At 49.4% G+C, this 14,618-nt stretch overlaps 2 protein-coding genes across 10 annotated transcripts in view; one reads left to right on the top strand and one right to left on the bottom strand.

Moving 5' to 3' along the window:
* Positions 1–1,167: 1,167 nt before the first annotated feature.
* GMFG (glia maturation factor gamma) lies at positions 1,168–14,523 on the bottom strand. 8 transcript variants are annotated; one of them, XM_072967099.1, is made up of 7 exons: positions 14,348–14,523; positions 6,071–6,167; positions 5,906–5,955; positions 5,064–5,113; positions 2,250–2,332; positions 1,677–1,750; positions 1,168–1,377 (listed from the first exon to the last, which is right to left on the bottom strand). In XM_072967099.1, coding segments are annotated over exons 2-7 (330 nt in total). In that variant the 5' UTR covers positions 6,072–6,167; positions 14,348–14,523; the 3' UTR covers positions 1,168–1,305. The 8 variants fall into 8 exon arrangements, with proteins under 8 accessions (XP_072823200.1, XP_072823197.1, XP_072823198.1 ...); XM_072967096.1 differs by lacking the exon at positions 14,348–14,523 and adding an exon at positions 12,477–12,776; XM_072967097.1 differs by lacking the exon at positions 14,348–14,523 and adding an exon at positions 9,923–10,658.
* The window catches only part of SAMD4B (sterile alpha motif domain containing 4B), a 35,654-nt gene continuing 31,664 nt past the window's right edge, over positions 10,629–14,618 (top strand). The window contains exon 1 of one of the 2 annotated variants that reach the window (XM_072967092.1): positions 10,629–10,766. The gene's annotated coding sequence lies outside the window, so the exon portion shown is untranslated. The remainder of the gene's footprint in view (positions 10,767–14,618) is intronic. The other variant, XM_072967091.1, reaches the window with a different exon arrangement.

Raw genomic sequence — 14,618 nt, 5'->3', positions numbered from 1 at the left:
AGGGTGGGGGCATCCGCATGGGTGAAAGACAGGGGAGAGGAGCTCAACACAACCTCTCCCCTCCCTGGGAAAATTAAGGGCAGTGGGGAATGCCTCTGTGGTCTAGTGTAGAGTGATTCTATCCTGAATTTCTCACGCAAGGGCTTGTCCTGATTGGGGACAAGGGGACAAGGGATGGGACAGAGTGGGGTGATGAGGACATAGTGTGTTAAGGCCAGGAAGGCAGGGGAAGGCTTGGAGCAAGGCTTGTGGACCCTCCCTGGAATGACAGGGCTGGGGAAGGGGAACCCTGGGCCCAAGGTCACTGTGTCATTGTTACCATGGCAACAGCCACCTCTCAGCAGGGAACCTGGAAAGGGGTGGGGGGAGGGAGCTCCCAAGTCCCTGAATCTGGGGACAGAGAGGGAAATAGAGGCATGAAGGAGAAGCAGAGAGACAGAGTGATTCAACTCTGTAAAGACCTGCCCACCTCAGAATCGTCAGAGCCTGGTACACTGTGGGTGCTGAATAAATGTCCTTCAGAAACAGACAGAAAGCCTGAGAGAGTCAAACACCCAGAGATGACAGAGAAAGAAAAAAGAATCTCCAGACGGGGCAGATAGGTGTCCCTTTCCTGCCTCCTCAACCTCAGACTGCTCAGGGGTCCACTGAGAGTCCTGGATCCTCTTTGCCTTTCCCAAACCTGGGCCCTCAGTCCTACCAAACCACTCACACCACACACCCCAGCAACTCCCCAGCCCATGAAGCTATTAGATTTGATCCTTCAACAATTTTTCTTCCTTAAAATGGGGGCTCACTGAGGGAATTAGCAGAGGTGCAAGGTAATACCTGCCAGCCCCTAGAAGTGGAGTGGGAAGGGAAGAGGAGGCCAGACAAGCACTCTGCCTCTTACTCTCAGGGACCCAGGTGTCCTTCTTCCCCTTGGGACTGACCCCTCTACAGAACTAGATATTCCCCAATTCCTTCAGGAGACCCAGGCCTCCCCTATTTCCCTTGGGAAATCCTACAGACCCCTCCCTTTCTTTCAGAGAAACAGGTATTGTAGCCTCCTTTCCTCCCAGGTCTCAGCTGGCATCCACTGGATCTGCTTGCCCTCTGCTGGCCCAAGGCTGGTACTGCAGGACTGCCACCTAGTGCCTCGAAGAGGAACGGAAGCCCAACCAGAACTGAGGGTCTCTGAGTTCTTGCGTTTTAATTTCTTTAAGGTCTCAGATGTTCAGGTCCTAGGGGTTCAAGACATCAGGTATTCAGGTCCCCAGCCCAGAGGCCAATGAAAGAAAGACAACTTTTCTTGGAACCAAGATGTCAACGAAAGAAAGACAACTTTTCTTGGAGCCAGGCCTCGGTGAGGTCTTCAGTGGTGCGGATTTCAAATACCTGGGCAGAGAAAGTGCTCAGTATTATGATTCACTCAGGAACTGAAACAGCCAGGACTCCAGCCCCCTCCATCCTCAGGCTCAGGAACCCAGATCTCTAGGCCCCTCTCCCTCAGACCAAGAGTCCTGGTCCCCAGCCATCTCCTCCCTCAGACTCAGAGCCCAAACCCTTAACCTCCTCCTCCATCAGACCCAGCCCCTCCACCGCCCCCACTCTCGACCTCCCCGCTCAGACCTAGGAGCCTAGACCCCCAGCTCCCTCCTCCCTCACTCTCAGTAGCCTCGGCCCCAGGCCCAGACCTTTGTGAGCTCTGCCGTCTGCACCAGCCTGTTTTTACTCCCTGCATACATCATCTGTTGTTCGGGCTTGCAGCCTGTGTGGCAAATAAGAGAAGGAAACATAACTGAGGGATGCCAGAGTGTTCTCTAAAGCCCTAGTAATGTCCTGCAGGCCCTGGAGTTTTCTGAGGGCCCCAGGAACTGTTCTAAGGAGGTCCCTAAAAGCTATATCCAGAGTCTCCAGTTTTGTTTGGGTGTTTGAAGTTATTCTAGGGTCCCTGGAGATGGTTTGGGGGCCAGCAAGGGATTTCTAGGTAAAAGGAAGAGGTGGGTTTGCTTAGGTGCCTCAGGATTGAGGAGGATGGATGGGCTGGATGGGTGCACTCTTGAGGAATCTGAACCCTCACCTCCACCCCACTGCACTCCTCGCACTCACACACCACACCCACCACACTCTCAGGCAGGACTCACCCACAACACACAGTCACCAGTCACATACATGCATACACACACACCTGCATTCAAACGCACACTGACACACCCACACACAGAATCCAAGACCCTCTTCTCAGGATGAGCAGAGCTGTGTCTCACCCACAGGGCTGGAGAAGATGAAACACAAGGGATAGGACACTCGGCCATCATCGTGCACGTATTTGTAGCTGTAAACCACGAACCTGCAGCGGTGAGAGGGAATTCAAACCCAGGACTTGGCCTGAGTCCACAACCTTGAAATCTTTCCTGAGTCTAAGAACCTACGGTTAGCAACTGAGACTCAGTGTACTGGCCTCAAACATAATAAGTGATTTTTTAAAAATAATAGTAATATACCAAAAATAATAATAATAGCAAATGCTAAATAGAACAACCATATGATCCAACAATTCCACTTCCGGGTATTTATCAAAGAAAATGAAAACAGTAATTTGAGAAAAGATATACATTCTCCCATGTTTATTGCAGCATTATCTATAATAGCCAAGAAATGGAAAAAACCTAAGTGTCCATTGATAGATGAATGGATAAAGAAGATATATTTATATATATATATTATATGTATATAATATGTATAATAGAATACTATTCAGTCATAAAAAGAATGAAATCTTACCATTTGCAATAAGGATGGACCTTGAGGTTATTATGTTAATAAGTCAGAGAAAGATAAATACTTTATGATCTCATATGTCAAATTTAAAAAATAAAAACAGACAAACCACGAAGCTCATAGACACAGAGAACAGATTGGTGGTAGCCAGAGGTGGAGGGTGGGGGGTAGGTCAAATGGATGAAGGGCATCAAAAGGCACAAACCTCCAGTTATAAGGGAAATAATTCCTAAGGATTTAATGCCCAGCATCATAATTCTAGTTAATAATGCTATATTGTATATTTGAAAGCTGCTAAGAGAGTAGATCTTAAAAGCCCTCATCACAAGAAAAACAGAATTTTTTTGTAACTATGTATGGTGTTAATAGAGGCTTATTGACAGATGTTAACTAGGCTTATTGTGGTGAACATTTCGTAATACATACAAATATCAAATCATTATGTTATACACTTAAAACTAATATAATGTTATATGTCAACTATACCTCAATTAAAAAATTTTAAGAAAAAATGGCTTAAGAAATAGACAACCCTACAATGTAGGTACTATTATTATCCCCATACTACAGATGGGAAAACTGAGGCTCAGAGAGGTGAAGTCACTCACCCAAGTTTCGATAGATAGAATCGACAATTTTTTTTGGCAGTGGGGAGGTAATTAGGTTTATTTATCTTCAGAGGAGGTACTGGGGATTGAACCCAGGACCCTGGGCATGCTAAGCATGTGCTCTACCACTTGAGCTAGACCCTGTCCCCCTGTGGATAGATATGAACCCAGGAAGTTCAGTGCTAGAGTGTAAGTGCTCAACAACTATGCTTTACTGTCCAGTGCTCTAGAACCTGGGGCTGAGACCAGGGCCAGCTACATAATTTCCCAGGCCCAGTGCAAAATGAAAATGCAGGGCCTCTTGTTATAAAGGCAGGAGAAAGCCTTTTTACTTTCTTCTGCAGCCTCTCTCCAGACTGATCATGGTCTTTGAAAATTTGCTAGTTAAAGTCATGCTCTCTTGGGCATAGGGATACTCATGGGGCAGAAGTAGGGGGCAGTGGAGATGCTCATAGGTGCACCCTGGAAATTGTCATGAGGAGGGTGGGTGCCAACCCTGACCCTGACCTTCCCTGAATCTGCACTCAGGCCCCCTGCAGAGGGGAGCAGCCATCAACTGAGCAGCAGTGGGAGTGGGTACCTGAGAACCCACCAGGGCTGGAGGTGGGACCCCATGTGAGCTGAAGGAGGCTCCAAGGCCCCGGCACATGTTCCACTGTCCCAGCACACAAAACTCAGATTCACAAATAAAACTATAAAGAATTTCAAGACAGCAGGCAACCACAGAGCATCAAGCCCCATTTTCAAGGCACCCTTATGGTTATGGGGCCCTGTGTGACCACACTTGTCAGACACCAGGGCAGCTGGTCCCGGCTGATCTAGACCCTGAGATTGAGGCTCAAAGTCCCAGGGCCCCAAAAATTCACCCCATTCGAGATGAAAAATCTAAACAGATCAATTTTCATTGAAGTGTCAAAAAGTTCCTGCACACACCAAAAGCACCAGACTCCCGTGGTTTCACACAGGATTCTCCCCAGTCATTAAAGGTCAAGTAAATCTTTTGTTACTCAAAATATTCCCAAGCATTGAAAGATAAGGAAATTTGGTGGGGAGGGTATAGCTCAGTGGTAGAGCACATGTATGAGGTCCTGGGTTCAATCCCCAGAACCACCGTTGAATAAATAAACAAACAAACAAACCTAATTACTTCCCCCCTCAAAAAAGTTAAAAAAAAAAACACAAAAAGAAGGAAATTTTTACTTTTTAAAAAAATGAAGCAAATGCATCATTGAGAACAAAACCTGGTAAAGTTTATACCAAAAAAGCAAACTTTAACATCACGTGATTATTAGTATAAAATTCTGCAATAAACTTTTAGTACACAACTATATACAAAACAGATAAACAACAAAGTCCTGCTGTATATATAGCACAGGGAACTATATTCAATACCTTGTAATAGCCTATAATGCAAAAGAATATGGAAAGAAATATATATAATTAAGAAACAAATATATATAAACGAATCATTATGCTGTACACCAGAAATTAACACAATATTGTAAATCGACTGTACTTTCATTAAAAAAAATTAGCATACAAACCAAAAGTCCTGGGGTGTGAACTCTTGACCTCAAACACATAGCTCCTGAGCCCATGAATAGGACTGGACCCCCAGCAGTTCCTCGGTCTGTACCTCCATCATCACCCCTCTCCCCTTGCCTTACCGTCCCCTTCCTTCCCCCAGGATACCTGGGCTGTCTCTCAGGCAACTCCATTTTTAGCTCCTCTGGAGAAATGTTCTGGGGGTCGAGGCGAGGGGTGGGAAGGAGAGAAGAAAAGACTGCCATTAAATAAACACTTAACTGTGTGCCAAGGCACTTGTCCAAGAAATACACATGGATTAACCTATCAATCTCTCCCATAACCTTGTGGGGTAGGTCCTATTATTGTCCTCATTTTACTGGTGCGCAAACTGAGGCCCAGAGGTGTTAAGACACTTGCCCAAGGTTGCACAGATAGCGGCAGAGTTCACAGTGGAATCTAGGTTCAAGTCATAACCACTTCACTACATATCCTTTCAGAGGCCCTGAGGGAACCCAACTCCTAGCCTGTCCCTCTTCCCGGTCAAATAGCCCTGGCCTCAGTCTTCATGGACTTCCTCCTAAATCCTTACCACACTATGAAGTAAGCCTTATTGTCATCCCCGTTACTGATAAAGACAGTGAGGCCAAGATAGTGTGAAGTCTACCCTTTATAAAGGATTTCTGCTAGCTTTTTGTTAATCTATCTCTTTCAAGGGCTAATAAAGAATCATCACCATCACTTTATTGAACATATGTTACATGCTAGGCCTTCTTCTAAACCCACTGTAAGGATTAAATCATTGAATCCACAGACAACCCAGAAAGGTAGGTACTGTTATCCCCATTTCACAGATGAGGAAACAGAGACCCATACAGTTGAGGTCTCTTGCCTAGGGTCACAGTTAAGCTGGGACTTGACCTCCAGGTCTTTCTGGCCCCTAGTACCAGGCTCTTAGCACCAGTTCCCCTTAGCACTTCTTGGGGGTCCCAACCCCCCAGCCTCCTCACCTGAAATTCTTCCTCCAGCACCACCATCTGCCGGTCTTTATCGACCTTCACTGGGGAGGGATGGTACACAGGAGTTAGACGCCCCTCCCACCCATCAAGGACACTAGCCCAGCCCTCCATGCTTGTCCCCACCCCCCAGCCTTCCAGGGGGAAGGTGACACTCACTTATTATGGCTGCATTGTCTGTCTCTTTTCGGAAGCGGAATTTCCTCAGCTTTTCCTTTAGCTCAGGGTCCACCTCGCACACCACCAGGGAGTCGGACTGCCAGAGGAGCCCAACAAGATCTGAGTCGCCTGGCCTCAGTCTGTCCTCTTCCCCAAACCTTAGTTTCTCTATCTACTAATGGAGGGTCCGAAAGCCTGTAGGCTGCCTTTGTGAACAGTAGGAAAAGATACACTTTCCTCAGGGTGGATGCTTCTCCTTGCAGAGCAGAGGCTGGACTCAGGCTCTTTCAGCAGGTGCCCTTGGGCAACACCCAGGGAGACCCAGGGAAGGATCTGCTTGCCTGGGGTGAAACCCGGAACCACCCCTCTCTTACCCAGCCAGGCCCTTTGCCATAGTGGGGTCTCTCCCCAGCCCCTTACCTCCCTTCCACAGCCCGACTTTCACCCAGGCATCCTCCCAGCCCCAGCCCCACTCCAGCCCCAGCTCTTCCCATTCGACCCTGGCCCCCACCATGACTTTTCTATCCACAGGCCTCTTCTTTTCTCTGTTCCGCTGTCTTCTGGGGGTGGGGACCAGGGTTCCGGGGGGTGGAGTGTGGGGTAGGGGAAAGGTTTCATCCCATACCACATCCTGTTTATGCCCATTCTGGGACAACTGTCACAGAGGGCTCCTCCCTCTCCTTCCTTCCCCTCATCTGCTAGGACCTCCCAGGCTTTGCAATCACCCAGACCGGGGTTCAAATGCTGCCTTGCTGTGTGGCCCTAGCTAAGTAAATTCACCCCTCTGATTCAGGATTGTTATAAGGATAAAACAGCTTCACATGTCTTCCAGCTTGGTGGACACACTCAATACACAATAAAGAATAATGAATTCATTAGCTCCTCCCCTCCTCCAGGAAGCATTCTTGGATTTCTCCCCATCTGGGATATTTTAATTTCAGAGCTGAAAAGGGTTGCTTAGAGATGTTTGATGGTCAAACAGCCATCTATTATATTGATAGGGCAGTGGAGGAGAGAGAGGTGACTCCACAGTATCCTAGTAATGGTGAATTTTTTCCTGTAATTATTCAACCACCTGGGCCTGCCTTATGATGGGCCCTACAATAGTTGTATTCCATTCCGTCAGATCAGTACCTCCTTTTCTGTTAAGAGCGTTTTGTATGGCTCCCTTTTCCAACCTGAAATGAAATTCCTAGATGAGGTAACCTACTGATACACATAAATTCTCCCCAAAATCAATACAATGTCCTAAGTGTCATATAAAGGAGAAATAAAAGGGAAGTAATTTATGAGAACTCCCTGTGTATTTCAGTGAGAAAATATGAGCAAACAATAGAGAATTTTCCCAGGACCCAGCACCCTGCCCCTGTGCCGGGACCACTGTGCCGGGTCCACTGTGCTGGCTTCTCTCTACAGTAGTGGGTAGATCTTTTCCTCCCCGCTACCCTCTACTCGGGTAATGGATCCCACTCTCTCACCTACTCAAGGGCATCGCTGCAGCTACTCTCCTTCTCTCTGCACCATCCATGTCTTCATCTCTACTCCATCTTTTTCCTCAGACTACACACAGTGTTATTTCTTCCATCTCAATAACAAAAAACCGTATCTCCCATCCAGCCACTGCCCATTCATTTCCTTCCCTTTTCAGAAAACTTCTTGAAAGAATTATCCATACTTGCTGCCTCCAATTTCTCCTCCCAACTTTCTCTTTAACTCTCCTAGCAGACTCACTCCTGTCCCTCTCCAATGGCATACAGTGTCAGGGCCACCAAGGACCACGGTGGTGCTGGATCTAATGGTCAATTCTCAGTCTTCATCTGCTGCGCCTGATACCATCCATCACTCCCTGTGCCCCAAAACACATTCTTTCCTTGGCTTCGAGGACACCACCCTGACCCAGTCTTCCTCTAGCTCTTTGGATCTCAGCCTTTCACACTGATTCCTCCTTTTAATAGTGGGGTGTCCCAGGGCTAAGTCCTGGGTCCCTTTCTCTTTTCCAGCCACCTTCTCCTCTTCATGATCGCATCAGTCTCTTGGTTTCCAAAAGGGGATACCCTACTTATTTCTCCAGCCTGGGCCACACCCTGAACTCTAGGATCTTATATCCAGCCGCCAACCTGACATCTCCGTCTGGATGCTTTGGTCTTCCTTGACCCTTCTCTTTCCTCTGACAATGTATCTTAGAACTTGTCAGCTCTGAACTTCAAAATATAATCAGAAACGGCCCATTTCTCCCCCTCCACAGCTCATATTCTGGTCCTGCCACTTTCAACTCCTGCCTGAACTCCCACAGCAGCCTCCTCTGTTTCCCTGCTCTCACCCCACTCCCTACATTATTCTTCATAGGACTGCCAGAGAGATCCTAATAAAACCTCAGTCAGGTGACATACCTACTCTCTCAAAACCCTCTCATGGCTGCCATATTATTTGGGCAAAGCAAAAGTCCTTACAGTGGCCTTTAAAATATGAAGTAATCTGCCACCAACCCCTCCTCCATTATCTCCTGGAACGTCCCTTTCAATACTCTCCTCTTTGTTCACTCCTCTCTAGCCACACTAGCCTCTTTGTGGTTTTGTGAGTGATCCTGCCACTGGGCCTTTGCACTTGCAGGTTCCTCTTTCTGGAACCCTTTTTCCCTTCTTGGTTCACCCCTTTACTCTTTCATATTTCTGTTCAAATGTCACCTGATCCAATAGGACTATCCCCATCTAAAATAGTGCTGACTCTACCTGTCAATCCCCTTAGCTTGCTTAATTTTTCTCTATAGTGCTTATCACCAAGCTACATTGTAGGTTTTTATTGTTTTATTTTTCTTCCCCCAACTAGAGTATAAGCTTCATGAAGACAGAGATTTTTGCCTGCCTTGTTCATTGTTGAATTTTTAGCACTTTAATCAGTGCCTGCCAAGTCTAAAGTACTCAAGAAATACTATTGAATAAACGAACCAGCATCCTTGGAGCACAATCATTCTATATAGTGTGAAAGTTGTTGTTTAAACGGTAGTGTTTGGAGTTTATGATATTGCCCCACACTGTTTTTAAATAGCCTTTCATCATAGCATCTAAGAAGCACTGTTTTCCTGGTTTCTTCCTCTCTCTCTGTGAATGCTCCTTCTCAATCTTCGCTGAGTGTCAATTCCTTTGCTCAAACCTTGTGTGTCTCCTCTCAAGAGTCTGGTCCTTGCCTCCATTTATCCTTCATATCCTCCCCAGGCTAGGTCACTAACTCCCACAGCTTCAATTACCATCTTTGATCATCCTCAAATCTTGGTTTCCAGCCCCAGTTTCTCCCTTAAGGCCCAGACCCAGAAGTTGTGCAGCCTTCTGGACCCTGATGCTGGGTGGCCCATGCTGGGCTCAGCATCTTCCAAACCTGCTTCTCCTCTGTCTCCTTCTCAGGGAAGGCCTCCAAACCCACCCACCCCCAATCTTCCAGCCAGGGGACCTTGTCTTGGATTTCTCCCTCCCTTCCCCTCTGCGGCCAGCTAGTCCTAGGGCAGATTCACTCAGCCTCCTGAGCATTCATTCCTCCTACCTATTCCTCCTCCCCTTCCCACAGTCCGTCCCTGGTGCAAACGCCCCTCTCCCACCCAAGCTGCCTCCTTGGACTCACAGCTCTTGTTCTAGTCCCTCCATCCAAATAGAAGCCAAGGACAACTTTCCAACCCCCCACTTACTCTCCTTGGCTTGAAGCCTTTCCATGGCTCTTCATTGCCCTCGGGACAAGTCCAAACTTTCCCAAGTGGCCAAACTTCTGGCCGCGGCTTATTTCCCACCACTCCCTTCCTTGAAAGCAACATTCCACTCCGACAGCAATTCTTTTAGTCCCTCTAACAAGTCACGTCTAGGTCACCTGGGAGCCTTCTGAATGAGGGCCCTGGTTCTGCTTAGTTCGCTCCAATCCAGGGCAGTGTGTGGAATGAACAGATTACAATAGTCATAGCAACAACTCCCATTTATTGACGGCCTGCTTTGTGTCTGGCGCTTTATATGCATCGTCTCCTACTCCCATTTGACAGTCAGGCTCACAGAGGGGTGCGGTGGGAAAGTTGAGACTCCCAGCCGGAGTACCAACTCGGAACCTGGACAGTCCGGGCCAGGTCGGGCCCAGGCCTCGGACGCGGCTTGCAAGTGGGGCGGAACCGGGCCTTGAACGCCAGAATCAGGAATTGTGACTTAGCTCACTGTCGCTGAGGTAGACGGTGAGAGACTGCCCCCTGCGGGCCGGGAGGCCCAATCGCGGGCTCTGCCGGGCCCGTTGCCCATGGCAACGCAGCGCGCGCCCCGCCCCTTCCCCGCCCGCCGAGCCGATTGCCCGTCAGCCGCGAGGCTAACCAATCCCACAGAGCGGGGGGCGGGCCTCGTGGGCCTCGTTCAACCCCCGCGGCCCCCCGCTCCTTCGCGACCCCGCCTTTATCGGCGCACACCTCCCGCCCTTCGGGCTGCCCTCGCCGCCCGTTGGCGGGCGCGCCGTTCGTCACCACGGCGTCAGCTAATACCGGCGCGCGACGGTCCCGTCGGGGCGGAGCCAGGGGCGGTGACGCACGGCGCGGTGACGCAGCGCGACGGCGGCGGCGGCGGTGGTCGGTGCGGGAGGAGGGAGGGGAGCTCGCGGGCCGGAGAGGGGGCGACGGCGGCGGCTGCTGCCCGAGGAGGCCTGGGCGGCGGCGGCGGCGGCAGCGGCGGAGGCCGAGGCGGTGAGTGACGGTCCGGGTCGGGCGGACGCGGGGCGGCGGCGGGTCGGGGCGCTCGGGGCTCAACCTCGGGGCTCCCCAGGCCCCGCGGGCGGCCCCGCCCCCTCAGGGACCCCAGGCCGCGGGCGGCGGCGGTGGGCGCGGAGCGCGGGCCTCGGGGGTCTCGGCCGTCGAGAGAATCCCCCGCCTCCGAGTCGCCCTCACAGGCCGCTTCGCGAGCTTCTCCGCGAAATCCTTGCCCCTCGGGATGGCTGGGATCCGGCCCTTCCTCGTGACCCCCCAGGTCTACCTCAGACACCTCCTGGTGGGCACGCCCACTGACCCCCCCGAATCCGCCCGAACGCCGTCCGAAAGGTATCCCGAGAGACCACCCCAGCTATTTCCACGTCTGCTCCAGACCCCGTCATAAGCCTCAGGAATCTTCCTCAGAGAACCTCCCTCTGGCCCCAGCTCCCTCGTCGTCCTCCTCTATCCAAAAATCTTTCCCCCAGGCTTCTTCTCGTATTCCAACAATATGTGTCTGATATCTTCTCCAGGAGCCTCCCTAAAAATCTCCTTCAGAGACTCCCCGAAACCCCCTCCTGACCTGTATGTTCCAGAAATCTCCCCCAACGACCTACTTCGCATAGCCCAACAATCTCCCCCAGACCTCCCTCTCACGCATCCCAAGAATTTTCCCTCCCACCTAGCAGCGATTGCCTGGGAGATTTTCCATTCATAGCCCCCAAATCTCAGAGGCCCTCCCCTCCCAGAGTCCTCCAGGATGCCCCCAGTGTCCCCCAGAAATCTTCCTCAGAAACTCTCTGAAATGTCTTAGGATCCCCACAACTCTCCTGGTGCCCCCCTCCCTCCCAATCTCCCTTAAACATTGCCCTTCATATATCCCAAAAGTCCTCCTTTTTGGACTCTTCCACAGGTCCCAAAAATTTCTGCCAAAGACCTCCTAATGTTCCCCAGATCTCACCACCCTGAAATGCCCTAGAGATCACCCTGGCATCCCCCCAAAGTCTCCCCTTGGGACCCTCCTCACTTATCCCAAAAATCTCCTTCAGAGATTCCCTGAAATTTACAGAGAACTCTTCTCCCATATTCCACAAGCCTCTTCTGACCCCTGTTAAGTATCCCAAATCTTTCCCAGTAACCCACACGAAATGTTCCCAAATTGCTTCTTCAGGATTCCAAAAAATTTCCTAACTTTAGATATTTTCTAACCCTCTCCCCCTTTTCTCTGATATTTTCAAAACTTCCCCCCTTAGGTAACCTCTCAAAATCCCTCCTTGTAGATCTCCTTTCAGATCAGCTTTCTAAAGATCTTCTTCACAACCCCTGTAAATCCTAAGACCCTCTTTATGACACCTCTGGGGTGCAGTTTCTTGGGACCTCCTCATATCTTCTCAGAAACCCCAGCAATTCCCTTGAGTCCTCTGAGATATGCCCTTGAAGTCCCTCCAAGAGACCCTTCCAACAACCCCCAGAACCCCTTGAATCATCACCCAGAGACCTCTTGCCTTACTAAGGGACTTTCCTTAGATTATTTCCCTCCCTGAACTCTCCCTCACAGTTTCCTTCAAATCCTCTAGAACCCTCTATAGAAGACCCCCACCACCACCTAGTCTTGCTTCAGAATAACTCTGAGCTCCTTTTCTTAGAAAGTCCCAGAATTCTTTCTGAAAAACCCTCTGAACATTCCCACATTCCCCTCAGAAGACTCACCTTCCGCATATATCCTTTTGAGGACTTTACTCAAGAGATTTCTCATCTGAGCTCTCTGAGAGTTGTTTCTAAAAAGACCTGTCGTCTTGCTCCAGTAGACCTAGGATCTCTTGCAGAAGACCACACCTCCCCAGACACCCTTTAGAGAATTTTCTCCAAAATTGCTCTACATCAGCCACCCCAGCACTTTGTGAGACTTCCTCAGACCTCTCCCTCAGATTCTTCCTCTGACATACTTACGAAACCTTATTCAGGGCCCTATCAGACAGACCCTTTTAGAACCCATATTTACATCCTCTGATCTCCTCCGTTCCCTTTCCTCAGAAATTAGCTTAGAGATCCTTGTCAAATCTGAGCTTCCCTTCCCTATTATTTCATCATAGGCCCCCAGCATCCTCCAGATTCCCCCTCTCAAGAGCCTCTGTGTCCCCTTTTATTAAAAAGATCCTCGAGAGATACCCTCACCCCTTGAAATCCCAGCTGTCAGAGATCTTTCTCTCAGACAATTTTTCTTAGGTTCCATCTTCATAGACGCCTCCCTTCAGATCTTTGGAGACCGAAAGACTGTTAACACTCTCCTTGGGCTCTTCTTGAAGGCCCCCCATTTTTCTTTCAGAAGGCTTCTCCGTACTTTTCCCCTTTGAGTCCTCCTCACAAAAGAATCCCTTCCCCTACAGTAATGTTGTCCCTGGACCAGCAGCAATAGCATCACCTGGGAACTTGTTAGAAATGCAGATTCTTGGGTCCCAACCAGACCCTACTGAATCAGAAAACCTGGGAGCAGGGCCCAGCTACCAGGAACCTTCCTGGTAATTCTGTTGCATACTCAAATTTGAGAACTACTGCTCTCTAAGAGGATTTCCCTTTCCTCACAGAAAGCCCCCTGGAAGGTGCCCCTGTGCCCTAGTACCCACCCTCATTTTCCTGGGAGTCCCCTTTGTGAAGTACCCACCCTCCAGAAGATTCCTAACCCTCCTTGAAAGGTTTCTGGCTTCTCCATAGGGTTACCCCACCCTCTGAGCAATTACTCAGATTCTGCCTTTGAATGGTTCCCTTTCACACCTTCCTCAGCACTTTCTCCTCCTGGCTTCTCCTCCACTCCTTCAACCCATCCCCTAGCCTTTGGTGCTTCTGCTCCAAATTGCTCCCTTCTTGAACACACATGTCCATCTCTTCTTATCTGTTCCTCATCTACCCTCCACATAGGCACCCTCCCCTTAAGGCACCCTCATCTTTTCATTCTGTATGTCTTACTGCCCAGAGCCCTCCATTGTACTTCTTAGAGCACCACCACCTTCTCCCTTGTAGTTTTTCATGGACTTGCACACTCACCCTCACTGGACTGGGAGTTCAGAAAATACTGGGATGTAGCTTGTTCCTTACTGAATCCCACAAGGTAGGATCTGCCCTCTGTATGTTACTGGGAATCATTGGCAAATGGGCAGCTCTTTCCTGCCTAGAAATTTCTAAGTTCCTTAGATCTCACTGCTCATAAAATCTAACCTCCTTTCTTCTCTCTCTCCAGCCCCTTTTGAGTCTTCTCCTAGGAGAGGCTGTCTGCCCCACCTTCTCTTACCTGTGGAACTTCTGTTTGTGCTGTTCCCTGATTCTGAGCTACCCCACGTCCTATTCCTGGTGATCTGTCTCACCCTAACCTAGTTGACTTCTCAGCCCCTCTCAGCCTGTATATGTCTGGGACCTCTACAGGGCTCTCAGCTTTCTCTGAGGGATTTTGTTTCTCTCTAAGATTGAGAAGAAAAAACAAAGATCACAAGGTAAACACTGGGGCCTGCCTTCAGGGAGCTCACAGTACAGTCGTGGGGTTGGGCAGGTAGATGAGTTAGAACATGAGATACAAATTATATACTCACTGTGGAAATTCAGCAGTGAGAGAAGACACCCTTTATTGGAGAGACTTCAGAAGAGGTGATATTTAGGCTGGGTGCTGTCCACAGTTGAGACAATGATGAGTGGCCTTCCAGGCAGAGGAAGCAGCTTATGCAATGGGTCAAAGACAAAAAAGACTCTTCATGTCTCACTCAGTGGCATCTCTTCTCTTCACCTAAAGGACAAAGATGAAAGAAAACAGATCTCTTCCATCTGCATTGTATTTGTCAGCTGCACTTTGATGACCCAAGGAGT

Source organism: Vicugna pacos, chromosome 9 (genome assembly GCF_048564905.1).
Source record: "Vicugna pacos chromosome 9, VicPac4, whole genome shotgun sequence".
NCBI lineage: Eukaryota > Metazoa > Chordata > Mammalia > Artiodactyla > Camelidae > Vicugna > Vicugna pacos.
The sequence above is the reverse complement of the archived record's forward strand: the minus strand, read 5'-3'. Positions and strand labels throughout refer to the sequence as shown.

Bases quoted from the DNA above. Each gene is read 5' to 3' on its own strand.
- GMFG (XM_072967095.1), bottom strand. From the start codon at position 9,869: ATGTTGCTTTCAAGGAAGGGAGTGGTGGGAAATAAGCCGCGGCCAGAA. The intron at 5,114-5,905 runs GTGAGGAGGCTG...CTCGACCCCCAG, and splicing joins TGCTGGAGGAAGAATTTCAG to AACATTTCTCCAGAGGAGCT. The intron at 1,751-2,249 runs GTGAGACACAGC...TTTGCCACACAG, and splicing joins CATCTTCTCCAGCCCTGTGG to GCTGCAAGCCCGAACAACAG.